Source organism: Micrasema longulum, unplaced genomic scaffold, assembly GCF_059751315.1.
Source record: "Micrasema longulum isolate JH-2025_06_02 unplaced genomic scaffold, ASM5975131v1 h1tg000263l, whole genome shotgun sequence".
Lineage (NCBI taxonomy): Eukaryota > Metazoa > Arthropoda > Insecta > Trichoptera > Brachycentridae > Micrasema > Micrasema longulum.
This window is the reverse complement of record NW_028277467.1, coordinates 71,397-92,427: the sequence shown is the minus strand read 5'-3', so window position 1 is coordinate 92,427 and position 21,031 is coordinate 71,397. Positions and strand designations below refer to the sequence as shown.

General features: G+C 30.3%; 1 protein-coding gene across 1 annotated transcript in view; it reads right to left on the bottom strand.

Moving 5' to 3' along the window:
• The window catches only part of LOC148283063 (uncharacterized), a 59,507-nt gene that overhangs the window by 33,410 nt on the left and 5,066 nt on the right, over nt 1-21,031 (bottom strand). Inside the window, exons 3-4 of the mRNA XM_088224127.1 lie at nt 15,130-15,281; nt 11,967-12,117 (exon numbers count right to left, since the gene is read on the bottom strand). Coding sequence (XP_088080253.1) covers nt 11,967-12,117; nt 15,130-15,281 — 303 coding nt within the window. The remainder of the gene's footprint in view (nt 1-11,966; nt 12,118-15,129; nt 15,282-21,031) is intronic.

Below are 21,031 nucleotides of genomic sequence, written 5' to 3'. Positions count from 1 at the left end.
AACACTATTTATGCGGTAATAGTAAAGGTGAAACTGAATTTTCGTATTTAAATATTGGCGTAGTGAGTGTCCTGACGAAGAGACGGGTACGTTTCAAAACCGGTAGACAAATTTACTTACATTTATTAGATCTAAAGTGATTTTTACTCATTTTCATGAATGATGTTATTATGAAAATTTCGTTGCGTCTAAAATTTTAATGATTTAAAACCGCCAAATTTGTCATTAAAAAAAGACTTACTTTGCAAGGCTATTTTTTTTCCTAAACGAAAAACTGAATAAACAAGCTGCTTCAAACTTTTCTTACGCCCCTCATGGTCATTGTAAAATGCAAGCCTAACTTTTCTTAGAAGATGATGACTGTAATGAAATTTGTCATTTGTACGGGGACAGACGAAAGTTTGTAACTCTCTCCTCTACTCTACTTTCCTCTACTTCCTACTACTCATACTTCTGAAGTCCTTTTCAATCGTAGAATCTCTTCAAACTAGATTATACTTGCTCAATAAAACTTTAAATTAGTCCTACGATAACACGGTGTACAACAACCCGAGTTACAATAATAAAAAATAATAAAAAAAAAAATATTACCATTTACTTTTATTCTCTCATTGTCGTGCTGCGAACAAGGTTGTAGTTTCAAGTGTTTGATTTTGGTTTCAAAAAAATTTTGCTTTCTGTAAAAGGTGTGAACTGTATTTTTTTAAAGATTAAATTAAAGGCATGCTACGTGTTCCTTTAATAAAATTAATAAAAGTTGTAACTTTTTTAACAATCATTTTTTTAACATGCTTCTTAAGATTTTTTTTCATAAACTTCAAACATATGCTAAACTTAATTCACTTTAGCTGTTTTGTCACAATTTATTGCATTTTGTACTTTAGTTTTTATTTTCCTATGCACTTACTTAGTTTACGATTTCCAGAGAAGAGAGTTTTTTAACATGGAACAGTTTTTCAAAGCATGATAGATTTGTTGAAGTGTAACACTGGTAACTGTGTTTTGTTTTCATAATCATTTAAAATAAAGCGTTACAAAGTTTTCAACGATTCAATAAACAATGGTTATTTTCATTGCCAATGAAGCGAGAGAAATAAACCTTCTCTAATTACAAATGAACTTTTTCTGTAACATAATATTTTATCATAGCTTTTTTTTATTATTATTTTGGAGTTTGTAACTTAATTTATTAATGAAGTTTTTTTTTACATTCTATGAGATGTAAATGAGTTTTTATAAGAAATTTTATATGAGTTGCATAAGTAAAGCACCCTTTTGATTTTCATCAACGTGGTGCTGGATAAAAAAAAAAAAACAAAATACTAAAGAATATCATATTTTCTTGTTTATGAACATTGTTTAATAGTTAATTAGTTAATGTTTAAATTAATATGTAGTATTAAAATAAGATAACTTTCAAAGTGTAATGAATGCATGAACAAAAAAAATAATATATACCGAAAAAAAGTATTTTACTTCTTAAACACACGTTTTTACGTAGATTAAAATTCCTTAAGAATTTATCACATTAATTTTAATTTCAATGAAATCATAAAATAATATTAAAAACAGTTTTTTATTATAGCAAGTTGAAATACATCACATGAGTGGGTTTCAAAACCTTGTATTAGGTGTTAATAAAAATTTGACCTGTTTTTTTATTTCAAAATAAAAAAAAAATGAGCACCAAAGTTAATACACAATGATAAAGGTTTTACGTCATTTGAAGGATAATTTTCTACTGCACTTAATCTTGATGTTATAACTGCTTTTAAGTTACATATATTATTTAATTTAATGAGAAGCTTTCAAAATTTAATGTCAAGTAGACAAATGTGAGCATTTTTGACACCTCTTTCCGTTCACGATCAATCTAGGGAATAAAGCAGTCAAAATTGCTCGCGATATTTGCACAGTGTGCAGTGAAGATGCTATGAATTATTGACTAATTTGTTGTAAAATAATGAAGAAGAATACATAATGGACCAATTTGTTGATGTTCACATAATTTGTTTCAAATTTATTCTTAAATGAAGAGGACAAAAGTGTCCAACAAAACAAATAATATATAATTGATAAATTGCTTCTTATAGAAGTTACGACCATCCGAAAATCCATAAAACCACTCAGTTCTATCAGTCGTCTTCAGACGTACGGTAAACTAATATGATAAATAATTTAAAAATAGAAAAAAAATAACCTTACCTTACCTAACTTTAACAGAAAATTTAATTCTTATACTGTTTCTAAAAAAAAATGGGATCAATTTCGGGGTGCGGAAAACGGAACGCACAAAGGTTGATTATGGTTAGGCGTAATCAATTTGACGTGCAGTTGTCTTTTTAGCGCAGTATTGGGGAAGCGTTTGCGTCATTCTTTTTAAGTATCCTTAGTTATGTGGTACCGATTAAATACACTGCGGAGTTCTTCACTTTGCTAAGTTAAATATAATCGCCTCCGTGAAAAGAATAAAAAAGTGGCTATTCTTCGAGTTTCGTTATCCGGGAGTAATTTCGGCAATTTGGATTCCTGATATGAATATTATCCGATCTGTTTGCCCCGGGAACTAAGTGGCCATGTAATAATGAACCAAATTTTGCCAGTAAAAAAGATTTCAGGCCCTTTAAGTATTCTTACACGTAAATATGCTGGAATTAAAGCAATGAAGAGTATTTTATTATTGAATTAAACAACATTTAAAAAAGTTTTTTTAAGTGATTTTAAATAATGATACGTAATTAACGTAAGTGCTCTCTTTTTTTTTTCTTTTTTTTGAAAATTGGCATTTTGTGTTAAAGTTTTTCCTTATTAATTTTTCATATTATATACATCGTCATGATCATCATTTTCCTGTCCATGTTTAATGCATTGGTACACAAACCGCGGCGTATTAAGATCATAAAATGTAATAAATAAAACAACTTTGTTTTTAACCACTTATTTTTTATTTGACCGGTTTCAAAGCTATACAAGCTTCAACATGGTTTTAAGTGTGTCCAAATGTTAGCAAGCTGGTTGGATTTTCTTTCTAAAGATCTAAACAAGCTTCTTTATCAACAGAGTTGTTTTGTTTCTTTTATTATAATGAATTATTGAATCAATTGCTCCACAAGTGTATAGCTTATGTTAGGTTTTCGTTATTTTCATTGTGTGTTTTTTAATATACATAATATGGATGAACATAAATACCTTTTTTTTAAAAACTGTCTGAATATTTACTAATTATTTTCGTTTTTTTAAGTTCGTCTTCTTTGTTTATACTCAAATATAATTTTTTAAAAGTATATTGTTAAGTGTCCTCGGCACGGGAAACCCCAGTGAAGTCACATTATTTTTATTATTAATTATAGTTTGTAAGCAAAAAATATGAATAAATAAAAATGAGTAAATAAATAAAATAAAAATTACCACAAATTTAGTGCTTCGAATATAAAATTCATATCTTGATCATTTTTGTTGCATAAAGGAAAGATGTTATTCAAAGACAAGTTTCTGGCGCCTCAAAAACAGAAAGGGAAGGTAACCCCGACAGAAAAATCCACCAGAGAAGGCAACGGGAAACCACTCTGGTCATCTTTTCCCAGGAATCACTATGGCGAATACATCCAATAAGCCATTGTCCTGGCTGCGGAGTAGCGCAGAACCAAGATGCTTTGGCTCTAGTGATCGCTAACATCGGGAGGACCTGACAAGACACCTCAAGAAGAAGAGTCCATATTTTACGTTTTAATGAATAATCAATGTTTAATTTCAATGGAAAAAATATTATGTAAGCCGACGACATAAGACTATTCTATAAAAATCAAACTAACGTATTGATAAACAATGACATAAACTAAAACCCAACTATGTTGACTAAATGGACAAACACAAACTTACACTTAATTTTAAACAAAAATGTTTATCTAGAAAAAAAAACATAAAAGAGATGCTTACATAAATATTGAAATTTGTTGCAATAGAGAGGGAAAACATTTTTGAGAAGGGAATATGGGAGGCTAGTTTGAGTGGCCACTTTACACAATGACAGTTCATAAGCCCTGTAAATGCCTAGACTCCCATAATCCTTTCTCAAAATATTTTCAATATAAATTAATAAAATAAGGGATAATACACGATAAAACATAGTTTTTTCAAAACAACGTGTTTTATTGCGTACATTTTTAATGCCGTTTTTTAGCGTGTTTTAGTGAATTTTTTTAGGTAATCAATTTGTCTCGATTCCAAGAACAAATCGTTTTTATAATCGATAATAAGCCGCTTAGCATCATACTTGTATTTGACTATCAATAATATTATTTAAAAGTATTTTTTAAGATGGGAAAATAAATTTTTAAAAATCTACATTTTTTATAAATTAACGTCACCGTTTATATTTTCCTCAAAAAGATAAATATTAACATCTATAAGCGCACCCAGCGGTCAGCTCAATCTCGGTGGGGGAAAGACACTGGCCGATTATTGCATTTTATTTCTTCATGCAAAATGTTTACTGTATTTTACATCTCAAAACCCAGTAGGTTTATTTTCCTTCCTGAGTTTACTGGCATATTAAAGCTATTATTTGAAGCTTCTCTATTTGGAAAATAGTATTTCGAAGATTTACTAGATTAGATTATTAGAACATATTTTAATTTTTTTGTAAATGCATTCTCCTCGAATTCAAAATTGGTAGATCGATGAATAACGCATTTATGCTCCTTACTTCTTTTTTTACAAATTAGATCAATGATTTTAATATCTACATACACGCACAGCGCAAAGATCTATATTTCTCTAAAAACCGCACGTAAATCGGTTTAGCTGTTTAGGAGTTCCAAGTTTCCAAGTTAAAAACAATGTTACAAGGATTGAGTATTTATTAAAAGTTTAATTTATTTAACTCTTATGTGGTAAAACAAGTGTTTCATTTTAAATAAACTCAAACTGTTTTTTCACAAAGTAAATGCTGAAGCAATAAATAATCTAAGGCTTAAGTATCGATGATTTTTTAGCAAACAATACATCACACGTCAATAATTATGGCTATAGACAAAAAAGATAAAACTATCGGTATTTTTATTAATCTACGTAATGTTTTTGATAAAATATAGCACGAACAACCATTTGAAAATTTTAAGCATTTTGGTTTACGAGGAGAATTTTACTGTGGCTAAAAAGCGAGGTATATGACTTATTGAACCTATTTAAATTCATAACTTATTTACGGAAGATCTTATTTTGATAAATAATTGTTATATTTGAAAAATGTTTTAAATATTTGTTTCTCTGTTATAAAGGTAAGTATTGGAAGGGTTCATTACCATTAAATGTTTTTTTTTTCAAACGTTTACCCCTCGAAAACATCTTCTCCGTACAAGCTTACTCCAAAATTGAAGAATATGGAAATTCTTGGATATAAATAATTCTAGATTCTAGAGAAATGCTCCGTAGGTACTTGATGCTTGTCTTGCTTTTCTTACTGAAGACTTTCAAGAGTTTTTCTGACCCCATCAAATGTGGGTGCAAAATAAGTAACACTTGTTGTGTTTTCTATTCTCGTTTTTTTATCTATGGATTTCTCAAATACCACTTTATTATGAGTTCCGAAAAATAGAAAAAGCTGCACGCCTCTTTAAAAACCTGTAATCCTTTTGTGGGTACCTTCAAATTTGGTTTTAAATGAGAACGTAAAATGCTTCGTAACAAATAAAAAAGTTTTTGATACAGACTTAGAAAAATATGTTTTTTTTTTATAAAGAGCTAGAAAATACAATTAATTTGAAAGAATATTATTAACAAACAATCATACTTACCAACTTTCTAGATTGGCTTAAGATAACTAATTCAGTTGTACGTAGGAAATAGGTAATACTGACATTACAACAATAACAAATAAACTAAAAATTCAATTTTTTATATATGAAATTATATATATTTCTGCTAACGTATACAAATTATATATTGTACTTATGTGCACATCATAAAATGGATGTAAGATTTCCATTTTTTTTTTTAAATTTATTCACTAACCTTAATGAATTATTTCATTTAACTATTTCTAACTACGTTTCACTGTTCTATCACAAATATTGTCATCTTTATATTAACTCTTAAAAGACTGTGGTAAATAATCCCTTTGCACGCGGTGATGTAACAACGTGTAACTAGTAAAAGACGGAATATTCTAAAGATTAGACATTTGAAAAAAATTAAAAACATTGAGACATACTGTTTAATAATTATTTTTCTATAATTTATGCGAATAAACATAAAATTTAACCCCGTTATAGCAAAATAAATTTAAAATAACAAATACACCGCTCATGGTACGCGCGCGCGTCCCCCATCATTGTCATCAACTGACTTAAGACTAAATTTGTTTTAGAAGACACCCGACGCAGAACAGCGTCATTGTTTTTCTTGTTATGACTTCTACCTTCGTGCTCTCTCTTGTATAATCTGTAGATGTGTTGCTGAGTTAGCGGACATTCATTCGTCACGTAGCAAAGATAAATAGATTTTGCATTAACATTTAGCATAGTTTTAATAATTTTACTTTGCAAATCGGGTGTGAAAATGTATTTTTGAAGATTACAAAAAATACGAATTCATCATTTTAAAAAATAAGAGAGATATATTAAGTCTTGTGTCCTATGTCGACGAGTGAGACATCACAGCCACACAATAGTTAACTGTGTGTTTTACCTTTATTATGTTTAACTATATATATTAACCATGCTTTCCCTTAAATATGTTCTACTAGATATTTATCTTATGTCATACGTTTTGTACAAATTGACTACGGCTGTTAATTAAAAAATTGAGAAATAAATATAAAACAAAAAGTATATTCAATTGTTTAATGAAACTTCACTAAAATGTAAAAAAAAATATTCTTGAATCATTAATCGGGTAAAAAATCCTTAAAAAAATGCCAGTAGAGATTAATCCACCGCAGTATTGTAGTTGGCACGTTTACCTACCATATTTGAGATCTAAGGATTTAATTTTAGCAGGTTTGATTTGAAAAATAGTTTTATTTTATATTTTAGTCAATCAGTTCCGTGCCAAAAATCGGCGTTTATAATAGAAAAAAATACAATTTAATTTGTTTGCAAAACAGTTAAAATAGGTACAATTCAAGGAAACATTTTTGAGGAGGGCATATGGCAGTCTAAGCATTTACAGGACTTATTACCTGTCATTGGCTGGTTCAAGTGGCCACTTTAGTTACTGTGTAAAATCAATCATTCTTCCTATGTGTTTGTTCAGTTCAATGCCTCTCAGGCATTGAGTAACTGATAACAGCGGGATTTTAGAGTTTTTATTTATTTATTTATTAATGAAATCATACAGTCTTTATATGAAACAAGGAACAAATTAACAATTTTAAAAAGTAAGACCAATTACAGATTTCACACTAATGAATGCAGGAGGAGAGGGGAAAAATAATTTTATTCTAAAAAAGTAAAAATAAAAATATTACATAAAAAGTTCATAAAAAGGAGAAGACATTGTAAAGCTACTCTACTTTCCCCACCCTCTCTCTGCTTCCATGAACATTTCAATTTAATTGTAAAAAAAATCACAAATAACAATAAATTATTCGATGCAGGTAGTAGACGTAGGTAAGTATAAATTAAGAGTTGAAATCAAATGATTAAAATTAAAAGTAAAAGTTAAAATTAAAATGAAAAGTTTAAATCAAAAGTTAAAATTAAGAATTAAAATTAAAAAATTAAAATTGAAAGACAAAATTAAGAATCAAATTAGTTTTAGCGGACTGTATGGAATTGTTACTCACTTTTAATGTTCTTCCGATTGTTTCTTATATGAAGCACTTCACTATTGCTGCAGCACGTATACCGGTATCGTGTAAATGTTGTAGATGATGATGAACTGTACAATTTAGTCTATTTATAACACACTAAACTTCACTTTGTTCGAATATGCTGACGCAGTATATGATAAAGATTTATCAGAGAGGTGAATTTTCACATGTGACTTTCTCACAGAACGGTAGAAGCAACGAAGCAAGAATTTTGAAATAGGAAGGATTTGGGAAGGAAATGAATTTTTACAGTCTTATATGAGTTGCCAGTATAGAAAATGTAAAATCAGTACTTCACACTATGTTTGAACGTACATATTTCTTCAACTCTTCCATCTGTCGATTTTTGTGAAGTTTTTTGTTGCAATTTTTTTTTAATTCCTCAGAGAGGAAATCTAGCCTGTCATCAAGATTTTGGACATACTCCACATTTTATTTTATATATTAACATTTTACAAACTGTCTATCCTCACTTAAATATACTTAATGCTAGTTTGAGGCAGGCAGTATTTATTTATTTTTATATGACTTTTTTGACGATTTTATACCAAAAACATTAAATTTGTTAAAATTTAACGAAAGGAGAAAAATTATGGACCTTTTAAATGTATTCGAAACTGTAAATTCAATATGGGATAGCCCTGAACTATTATCTCTTATAAGACAGGTGCCAACGTTTTGTAGCAACAATTCACGGACAGTGTATACTTGTAATGCCGTATTAAACAGACTTCATGAACTCAGCAATAGTTATTCCCACGTATCTGATAAATCTCGAGACATGACCTGGACTTTTTTGGTTTAAGTCTTTACATTTAAAAATTACTAAGACAAATCGGATCTTGTCTTGAGGTAGTAATTTTTTTTTTGTCCTAGCTTTAATTTAATTTAATTGTATTTTATTTAATTAGTGCCTGCATTTATTATAAGAAATTGTTTTTACCATCGTTATTATGGACTGCATAAGTCCGTCAAATACAAAAATAAATATTTAGTGTAGGGTATTGTTCCTATAGAACAAACTTTTTAAACTTTTTCAAAGATGGTGAATGGTAATGATATTTATTAATTTATGCATTTCATCATATATAATTTTTTTTGTTCACTTTGTCCAGCTGTATGAAACAGTGCTAATACTTCTTGTTGTATTCCTTTAAAGTATTTTATTATTTAATTTGTTTTTTTACATTTAATACATTCTTGAATTGTTTAAACTCTTTACTGAATATGTTGTATAATTTTTAGGTTATTTTTTTTTATAAATCTTGTATAATTTTTAGGTTTAATTTTTTTTTTAAATCTTGGGTAAAAGGAAATTTATGATTTTAAAAATAAATATATATTAAGCCGAATATGTACACCGCAAGACAAAAAAAAATACGAGTTTACCTGCTACCGCGCCCCTTGACTTTACTGAACCCTTTTTCTAAGAAATCCTTTATCGATACCTCTTTCTTTTGTTTAATAAATTAAGGACACTATGTGTCACCTTTCTACAATATTTACATTTTAAAATGTCTCAACAGTCTTGTTTTACCCGCGTTTGAGTGAACATAACACAACAATCATGGAAAGTGCAAAGCAAATGTCGATTGCGATAAAATCCAAAATAATCACATTGTCGCAAGAAAACATATCTAATTGTGAAATATCTCGTCGAGTTGGGTATTCAAAAGGTGCAGTGAGGTTTTTATTAAAAAAAAACCAAGAAACTGGATCCATAGAACGGAAAAAAGGAAGCGGACGGGGGCGCGTGACATCTGCCCGAGATGATCGCTTAATAAAAAAAATTGTTATGCGCGATCGATTTTTAACGGCACCTGAAATACACGCAGAGGTGCAGTCTACCAGCACATCAACATTTTCAGTAAAAACAGTGTCCAGGCGGCTGTTGGAGCATGGTTTCCAAGCACGGAGTCCCGCAAAGAAACCATTACTCACGGACAAAATGAAGAAGGCTAGACTGGATTGGGCGAAAGAGCACCAGAATTGGACCTTGGAGGATTGGCAAAATGTTGTTTTCTCTGATGAATCAAAATTCAACCTTTTTGGTCCAGACGGCAGAAAGATAGTTCGACGAAAACGTGGGGAAAGATATCATCCGTCGTGCGTCACTCGAACCGTTAAACATTCACCCTACGTGATGATTTGGGGGTGCATGACAGCATACGGTTTAGGACCTCTAAATTTTGTACAGGGTACGATGAATGCCATTCAGTACAAAAAAGTGTTAAAAAAACATATTATTCCAACAATCGAGGACATTACGCAGTATACCGCGGACCCAATTTTTCAGGACGATTCTGCGCCGTGCCATAGAGCCCGCACTGTGAGTACAAATATATATATTTTTAAATGCATTTTGTGACCACATGATAAATAATTTATTGTTTTTTTATAGATCAATGAATTCAAGGAGAAAATTGGCTTAAAATCGTTGACGTGGCCCGGGAATAGCCCTGATTTGAACCCGATAGAAAATTTATGGGCGATTATGAAAAAAAAAGTCGGGAAAAAAAAATCAAAAAACATTGAGGAATTAAAAAAAAACTTAATTCAAGTTTGGGAAGAAGAAATAACATCAGAAATTTTAGATTCGCTTTACGCTTCTCTAAATAATAGAATTTTACATGTTATAAAAAATAAAGGTGAATTCACTAAGTACTAAATATTTTTAAATGTTATAAATATGTTTAAATGTAAAATACTTTAATTTAAAATAAAGCGATAAGAACCTACTTCTTAAATATGAATTAAAAAATAACATGTCTTTTATTATTCCATCACAAACACTCGACCATAAATGAACCGTTACGGGTCTCTAAGGTTCGGGTAATCTGATACCTGATATATAATGGCAATTTCTAAGTACAATTCATGAGTAAGATTTTTTATTTTAACCTTGAAATAACGAGTAGTCATCACATATGTCAAACAATATAAAAAAAACTAATTAAATATCAAGAATAATTCATTATATGTCAATTTTAGTTTTTTTTGAGAACTCGTAAATTTATTTGTCTTGCGGTGTAAGTGTTATAATTTTTTTTAAAAGGCAGATTTGCTGTTTATCTTAAAAAAGTAAAATAAATAAATACATCGTATTTAGTCTTAGTAATGTGTAGAGATGATTTAATATGGAAATCTTATAAAAGATGATATATGTAAACGAAATAGATTGAAAATAAACAAAGACCTTTTTTTTAAAGGAATTACCAGCTAAATCTCTATTTAAGAAGCTTATCAGCAAAGAAAAAATAGGGAAAAAAGTTATGAATAATATGCCACAGTACCACAGTACACAGTAAGAAAAATATTTTTCGGATTTTTTGGTCTCCAATATGATGATTAGAACATCCTTACTGTAGTAACGTGGGTGGACGCTGTTTTAATAATCTTCGCCTAATCTATTTGAAATTATTGATGCAGTCATAATTAACACTTAAAGTCCTGATGTAGAGACTAGGAGTGGAAATAATAAAGCAACACATACCGAGTGTCAATTCTAATCATGTGTTTAAAAAATTCTTAACACAGGAAAATAATTATTGCTGTAAACATAAAATTTTAGCATACTGAAATTATTTTTTAAACTCATTAAATTATGTACATACCTACTTTTGTGCAGTATTTTTTTTTTACTTACATACCTATAAAGCGCGCTTTCATTTGATACTTTTTTGTTACATTTTCTTTTTTTTAAATAGGAGTTGCAGTTATATATTCATGAATAGTTCAGAAACCGCATACGCGCATCAAATAGAAGGTGACTTAACTACTCTTGAAGGAGTAGTTATTTTGACCCATTCGTTTTTTGTAGACGTCGTTCAATACGAAACTCCGGATTCGAATTCAAATATGCCGTGTTGTGTCGTTTTAAAGTTTTGTGTAAGTAGCAAATGCATTTCTTAGAAAAATAACAACAGTTATATAATTAATATAATACACATAGGTAATGTGCAGATATTAAGTCAAGAAACATGCTACCGTCGCGGACTATTTGGCTCCTTTACACCAGCCAGCTGCCGCTTCTCCAACATCGGCACGAATACCTTTATACATATACTTTAATGTTTCGTATGATAAAAAAAAACTCTTTTAAATAGATCCATCAACCCTCGTATTTAAAAAAGTGATTGTTGAATTTACTAACTTGCTGGTACGATGTTGTAGAGACAGGGGTTCTTCTGATGTCCAGCGCTGTTGGTAGCCCAGCAAGCCAAAGTTCCAAAATCCCCTGTCATTTGGGGGGTGTAAGATAACTCGTTTACATTCCCAGTAGTTGTAGAACGTGATGCGGGAATCTAAAAATGTACAAAATCAGTTTAAAAAATCAGTTCAAAAAATCTACAAGCAGAGTCTTAACTAAAAATCAAATAACCCCCCTGTAAAACTGGATAAGGGTAATGAAAATATTGTAGTTAAATAAAATATTTTAGCTTTACCATATGTACTCAAAAGTGCATATATATATCAAAACTTTTATGCTATTAAACATTTTGAACAAATAATTATCACCTAAATTTTTTTCAACTGAGACAATAAATATTTTTGGAAAGAGAATATGGAAGTCTAGGCATTTAGAGGGCTTATGATATATCAACTTTATGGTTTAAACCCCACTTTAAACGCTGTGTAACATTCATCTTTCCGCCTACGCTTAAACATCCATTTCGTCAACTCCTCCATCCAACATATAATGTACATTAAGTGGCCACTTCAACCAGTAAATAACAGGTTACAAGCTCTGTAAATACCTAGATTTCCAAAAAAAAATCCCTTCTTTATTTTTTTTCCCTCTCTGTTGCAACAAATTTGGATCTAAATAAGTCCCTAGGGAGTAATATACTTAGTAACAGTAGTATCCAGCTTGTCTACAAACATTTGAACGTATTAAAAACATTGTTTGATAAATAATGATGACACTGAACTTATTAAGTTACATATTATGTATCTATAAACAAATAACCAATCAAAACATCATAGCGTTTTCCCATAGGGATGGACAGAGAGAATAGATACACCTTATATATAATACACTGTCTTTTCATACAAACCTCGCTTCCTCCACATTCATATATCTCCTTATGCTTGCGCGTAGATTGTTCCATATTTTAACAAGTCCATATTTAAGTATTTTTTTGACTTGGTCATGCCATGTCTTTCTCAGTTCGCTGTCGATTTTATCTACATGTCTAAACCAGCGTATAACTCCTTTCTTAATCTTGTCGATAGTGGTTATCTAAGCGTAACATAATGTACAGGTCTCTAAATTTTCTATGATTCGTTTCTTTACCACACATTAGCGTGAGAAATCGTATTTCCATAGCATTTAACATACTTCCATCCTCATTTTTCCAATTCCTTACATCGTTTCTTTACATAACGTCGCTTTTTTCGTTTTTGTCCAACAGACCATTTTGAAAGAAATTGAGTTAACCTAGCCGGAGCGAAGAGAGGGATTTGAATCCCCCATAGACAGATTTTAATTCGATAACTAAAGTATTATTAAAGTTATTTTCCCTATATTTTTATGAAATCGTAAAATAATGGAAAGAAGCATTTCCTGTTTTTTTTTATAAATTTTCAAACAGTTTTTTTTGTATTAAAACAAAAAAATACGTAAAAAATACAATGGTAAATTTTTTTATATGTACGTATGCATTCGACAAACTAACAAAAATGAATGAAATACACGAATAAGTAAAATATGTGTACGTAAAATAATGAATAAATTAATTATTGCACGATCATAAATACTTCCAACGTTTTATTCTCCTTACGCCATAAACAAGCAGGCGCTGGGGTCATTTAGTCCCCCCGTTCGGATCATGTGTAATTTTTGGATGCTTAGTGAGGAAAATGTTAAGTATACAGTAGTTCTGAAAATGCCTTTATTTTTAAAATCCAAACGAATAAAATATTCTAAATTTTTAATTTGAAGCACTAACTTTGTGGTTATTCATTATAATAAAATTAATAATTAATAGTTTTTTAAAAACAGTTTTTAGACAATGCTGTCTACCCAAGAACAGGTATTTACTATGCCCAGTAAGAATAGATGTGCCTATTATGTTAGCCTATATTTTCATTTTGCTTGTTTTTTTTTCCTTCTATACTGTTTTTTTATAATAATACTATGCCTTACTTATAATAAACGCCGATTTTTTCAATACTGAACTGAGTTAAAGTGAAAATGTCTGTGGAAAAATTCATGGATTGTTATTTTTCATCATCATCGTTCCCTTTCCGCACCTAATGGTGATGTACGTACACCAATCGCAGCGTATCTCGATCATTTTTGTTACATTTAGGTAAGATGAGCAGTCTTACGCTTCAGGTTCCAGTCCAGGGACTATGAAATATTCTAGTGTGAAAACACCCTTTTAACTAAATATTTCATTTCAACCATGTCAAGAATCGAACCCGAGACCTCTTGCATGGCAGGCTAACGCGCTGACCATCACACAACAAGGCTTGTTATTTTCACTATCATAAAACAAAAATAATACATAGTGAACGCCTAAATTTTCCTCCGACATTATGTATCAATTTAATAAAAAAAAAGAACAACTTTGTTTTTAACCACTAATTTTTATTTTTCACCGACCGGTTTCAAAGCAAATAAGCTTTTTTGTCAAGGTTCACGTAACTAATGAATTGATTCTTTTTTATTTTATTTCTATCATGTTAACTAAATACTACACGTGGACCCAATAAATCAAGTGGTTTTTTCATACGTGAGTGGTAATTTGATATCTTTATTTTCGAAGTAAGCCAGGAGAGGACTAAAAGAAATATTGTTAATTTGGTTATTAATTATTGTTTTCTTATTATGAATAGCTTTTTTAATTTCTAAGATTTCTAAGTTGTCTAATTTTAATATTTTATTTTCAACATGAAGTACTTTGAATCCAGTGTCTTTATTGAAGTTATGATTATTTTCTATGAGATGATTTGCGAATTCAGAAAAATTATTATTATTTAAGCATCTTAAGTGTTCTTTTACTCTAATATATAAGTTTCTTTTAGTTTTTCCAATGTAGATTGAATCGCAATCATTACAATTTAATTGGTATATTCCAGATTTATTATATTTATGGACTTTGTCTTTGTGATTTTTTAACAATGTTCTAATATTAATTTAATTTTATTTATCATAATAATTAAACTTACATCCAACAATAGTAAACTATTATGTTATAAATAAATGGAATAAAGGAAACCGTATATTTTCATATCGTGCATCTGGAATAAACAATTCGTAAATAATGCATTTTTTGAAACAGCGCACGTCTATAAGGATTAGCCCTTACCGGTAAAACATCCCTTGTTCTGTTGTACGTCCAGGAGAATTTAACTGAGCCGGCTTCGGGGGGCGAATCCACTTCACAGCGTAACTGAACTGGACTGTGATGCATAGTTGCTAATTCCTTCGCTTCTATACCGGCTTTGCAAACGGGAACATCTGTTGAAAAAAAAAACACATCATTAATTAACCAAATAATTATATTTTATTTACTTGTTTAGCTATCTATAAAGCATGAAATTTGCAAAAAATAACAATTTTCGAAAAAAGGATTCTACACTGGACTTTTCAAAGAGGAAGACATAAAAAAAGGAGCTTCTTGATGGTGTTTATTAACTCTTGTGTGGCTGTGAGTCCTACTAGCTGACATATGATACAAGACTTGATATATAACTCTTATTTTTTTAAATGATGAATTCGTATCATTTAAAATCTTCAAATGGACATTTTCACACCCGATTTGGAAAGTAAAATGTGTATAACTATGCTTAATGTTAATTGGTGGCCTCCGTGATGTAGTGGTCAAGACGCTTGACTCACGCAAGGAAGCTTTCAGGTTCAATTCCCGGTGAGAACAAAAAAAATAAGATGTGATTTTTCTCAAGCCTGGGGGTTCTGTGATGTAATTCACCACTGTAATTGGGCCTCCTAGCCTGTTGTTATGCAAAAAAAAATACGAAAAATATTTATCCTTGCTACGCGAAGAATGAATGTCCGCTAATTCAGCAACACATTTATACAGATACCTTATACAAGGGAAAGCACAGAGATAGAAGTCAAACCAAGGAAGACAGAGACGCTGTTCAGTGGTGGGTGTTGTCTTAAACAGATTCAGTCTTCAGTCGATTGATGACAGTGATGGGGGACGCACACGCGTAACATGAGCGGCGTAGTTGTATTTTTATTTTTATTTTGCTATAACAGGGCTAAATTATGTATTAAATCGCATAAGTTATAGAAAAGGAATCATTTAACAGTAGGTTTTTATGTTTTTTTTTTTTAATTTCTGAACTTTAGAATATTCCGTCTTTTACTAGAGGTAACACGATGTTACATCACTGCGCTTTATGGGGTTATTTATCACAGTCTTTTAAGGGTTAATTTGAAAATATTTCAATTTATTTAATTTGAAAAAAATCTCATTTTTACCCTTTGTACATACTAATAACATAGATCATTGTATTTTACTAGGAAAATAAACAGATGTGTACTTTGGTATAATAACCTTATTATGCTAAACTTATATGAAGACAAATAAAACATCTCGTAGTGAGGCCTGCTATCCAATTTGATGTATTAACTTTAATAGAATCATAAAAAGCAACGATTTTAGAAATATGAATAACAAAAAAGTTAAAGCAGTTTTCTTGAAAATAAAAGAAAAAAATTAACATATTACAACAGAGATGAAGAACATTTAAGAAAAGGTAATATAGAAGTCTAGGCATCTACAGGGCTTATGACCTGTCAATGGTTGGTTTAAGTGGTCACTTTACACACTGTGTAACATTCACCATTCTGCCTATATTTGAACATCTATATTCCTTCAATTCTTTCATCTGTTGATGTTTGTGAAGTTTAAGAGCTGAGACCTTTATTTTTGCGGGTGAGATTCATCTAATTCATCTTATATCGGGTTGTGGTCCCGTGGCTAGTGTCTCGGACTCACAGACCAAAGGTGCACGGTTCGAATCCCACTCTACCCCAACTTGATTCCATTTTCTAATAGTAAGTTATTTACAACTCGTTGAAAATGGCCCTCAAATTAAATTTTTGGGTAAATCATAAGAACGCAAATATTTCTTTTTTATTAAGAAAAAAATATATATAAGCAGAATGATGAATTTTACACAGTGTGTAAAGTGGCCACTTAAACCAGCCATTGACAGGTCATAAGCCCTGTAGATGCTTAGACTTCTATATTACCTTTTCTTAAATGTTCTACATCTCTGTTGTAATATGTTAATATAAACAGCTCCCCAGGGAGTTGAATCCAGTCTTTGTCTACAAAAATTTGGACAGACTCAAAATATTGTTAAAAGAAAATAAGAAAATTGAAAAAAAAGGAAAGTGATTAGAAATAATAGACGATCGATGGAGAAAAAATTGAGTGTAAAATTTCATTTATAATCATGTTTTTAGATAAGAATCATAAATATTATGCGTGTGAAACAATAACATTAATCATTGTCTTCGGTTAAAAAAATAATCTATTCAAATATTTGTAAAACAAAAATGTGTTTAGGTTGTTTGCGTTTCTCATCAAAGCAACCAATCGTCTTGATTTTTTGCATAAAAATAGTCTACCAGCTAAGAAGTGTCAAAAAATGATTATTAATTCCCAAAAAAATATTACTCCCTCGGAAAAATTTTTAATAGAAAAATAAATATACATTAAAACAGGGTATCGATGCTACGTCGCCGTGCACCAATAAATTGTGGTATTTTTGGTATTGCAATATTGACTCCAGAAGACCGGGCCGAGACACTGGCTATTTTTGTCCTGAAAAAACGGTTCATGGATGAAAAATCTTTTTTGAAAGTTAAAAAAGAACGGAATCACAATCCATACTGCTACATCTGTCCTGTTTGACAAAAAAATGTTTAAAATACTATTTAGTCTTTTTATGCAGACAAATAATTTTATTTAATTTTTTTCCCTTATATCACGCAAAAGAAGCTGTGGGTAAAAACAAGTTGAAAATTAATATTTTTTATCCAAGTGACTTGCTCTTCATCGAATTCAGAGTACTGAATAGTATTCAACAGTATATAATTGAGAACGTTAGTGGTTACACACATAAATATAGACATTTACTCAAGCGTCAACCACAACCACAACCATAATACAAAATACTCTAATAGGGATCTGATTCTGTGAAGGGGTCAACATTGTTCTGGCATCGAGACAACAAAACCTTTTGCCTGAATTGTAGAAAGACGGGAGTGTTGTCAAGTTGTGGAAGGTGTTGACATGGGATTGATCGTAGGGGACTCGGAAAGGTTGATGAATTCCGTGGATTGGAGATTCTTGTTGGATGTCGAAAAGAAAATATGAAAATAAAGTATAATTTAAAAAAATATATAAACAAATTGCAATCATGAAGTTTCACATTATAAATAAATTGTCTATTTTTTATGAATGTATGTTTATGTATGCACATGGGTGGATGTACAAGTGTATATATGTGTATATATGTGTATATATATATATATGTATGTATATGTATCAAAATGTGTATTCGAGTAAGTTTATATTTTATAAGTCTGTGCTCTCTATTAATTTATTAATTATTATCATATATGAGAATTTAATTGCCTAGCTTAGAACGGGGTATGTACCCTAGTTAGCTGGGCAAAGTAAACGTGAAATTGTATTTTTGATAAAAGGTGTAAATAAATAAATAAATTAAGTGTAAGATAGAACCTAAACCGTAAAAATATTTATTTTGAAATATTAACGACTAAATTTTTTTCTCAGCAATACGCTGTCTGCATTTATTTTACAAATCCACACTTTTATATCAAAAATATTTTTGTTTTAGCAGTAATTATATCTTAAAAATACAAAAACACTGATTTTTCTTTTCTAGTCAAAACGCACAGAAAAAGGTTCAGTTTTTGCCTGCGCTATAACTTATAATTAAGGAGCGTATCTCACGAATTTCACACGGAAAAAATACAAAGTACTAAAAGAAAACAATTAGTGAAAAAAAAATGTAATTCCAGTTTTATCAGGTGTGGCCCGCTACGGAGGCTGCTAAGAAGATAAGGATTCTCTGCTGTGGTGATGAACGACTCAGGAAGGCGACCCCTAGAGTTGGGGTTGTAAATTTCAGTCGAGACTCAAACCTCATCCCATATCTCGCAAGAAATGATGAAGACACTGAGATTTCAGGAATGTTATGAGTGTTTTTGTTCTTATCGAAATGGCAGTTAAAACACTTTAAAGTGCCCACAGTAAATACTTCATAATTTATCTACCCTTAAATGTTCTAAAATATAACGCTTAAGTTGTTATTTTGAGAACATTAATTTATACTTCTAACATAGGCAAACAAATTATCGCTTGTTAGTAGTTAGTAGTTTAGAAATGGAAATATATAAGAAAATACATAGGGAACTGCATTGATACACCAATCTTGATCAATTTGAATTGGGTTGTGGTCCCGTGGCTATTGTTGGACTCGCAGATCAGAGATCCAAGGTTTAAACCCCACTCTAGCTCAACTTGATTTCGGTTTTCTAAAAGTGAGTTATTTACAAATTGTTGAAAATGGTCACCGAAGTTGAAATATTTGGGTAAATTATAAAAATGCTTATATTTATTTTCACAAAAAAAACTATGTTACAAAAGAGTAAGATGATCAATCTTAGACTTCAGGTGCTAGTCCAGGGAATATAAAATATTCTATAGTGTAAAACACCTTTTGAAATAAATATTTCATCTCAAACATGTGAGGAATCGAACCCAAGACCACCTGGGGTTCACGCGCTAACCTCTACACCACAAGGACGACCTCATTCGAATTACTGGGAAAGAACAACTATTTCAATTACTTTTTTAAAAATATATTTCGAATACAAACAGATGTACAGGTTAAATGAAAATATTTTTTTAAAATTATATAAAATGTTTAGATCGGACGGCCTGCCATTTTATTATATGTATTCACTAAATAATACTGAAATAAAGCGACGATGGCCTTAAATTTAAACTATATAAATGATAAATATACTATATATTAAAATAAGAAAAATATGAACAAAAAAAGGGGATAGTGGGAAGGAAAAGAAGGAAGTTGATAAGGAGTTGTAAAGGATGATTAAAGGAAAGTAAGAGTGGAAAATTGCATTTGATTTAGTGATTTAATTAATTATAAATGAAGAGCAAGAGTATCACATCAATAAAATAAGTATAAATCCTCGTCAGTGAAACAAAATAATTATTTTTTTTGATTCGCTAGGTTAACAATACAAATAAAGAAAAAATAGAAAGGACGTCTAAATAAATCTTTACTCTCCACTATGATACTGTAACAGTATTATTTTAAACTTTATTTTATGTTTTAAGAAACTTTTTTAATCTTAATGACTCCCAAAGAGGTAAAAACTGAAAATATTTTAATAAAAATGACAGATCCAAGAAAAACCGTAAATTGTTTTGAGACTTTGATTGACATAATTCGATCAGATGAATCTCTTCGCATCAATAAAGGTTGCAGTTTTTAAACATCACGAAAATTAACAGATGGAAAAATTGAGATTACGGCACAGTATCAAAATATTTGGCTCCGGGTCTACAAATATTTGCCTTCAGGGTTGAAATCAAAAAAATGTTTGCCATCGGGGCATAATTTTAGCCTTCGGGCAAAATATCAAAATGTTTGCCTTCGGGGCTAAAATTAAAAAAATATTTGCCTTTGTGGCACAATTTCAGCCTTCGGTCACAGTATCAAAATATTTGCCATCAGGGCTACAAATATTTGCCTACGGGGCACAATTTTAGCCTTCGTAATGAAATGAAACAAAATCTGCCTTCGCGTGGTACTAGTTATTGCGTCCGCAGTGCCCCAAGTGGCTGAAATAAAAACAACTGGTCACGTGATAGACGAACTGACCAGCAGCGTGGTCATTATGGAATTGCACAACATTGCAGTAATGCCGTTGAAGAACTTAAAGTTTCTATTATCAAATACTCCAATGTTACGCCTATACTACGTATATACTGAACAATCAAAACCAATGCTAGAAAACAAATAAAAAATAATATTTGTAATATCGGGTATTTATTGGGTTTTTTCAGAATTTCAAATCTTACTTCCATAACCAAGATATTTGTTTGGTATATAAAAATTTCTTCAGTCTTAAATATAATATTTCATTAAGCAGTTATTATCCCATTTACG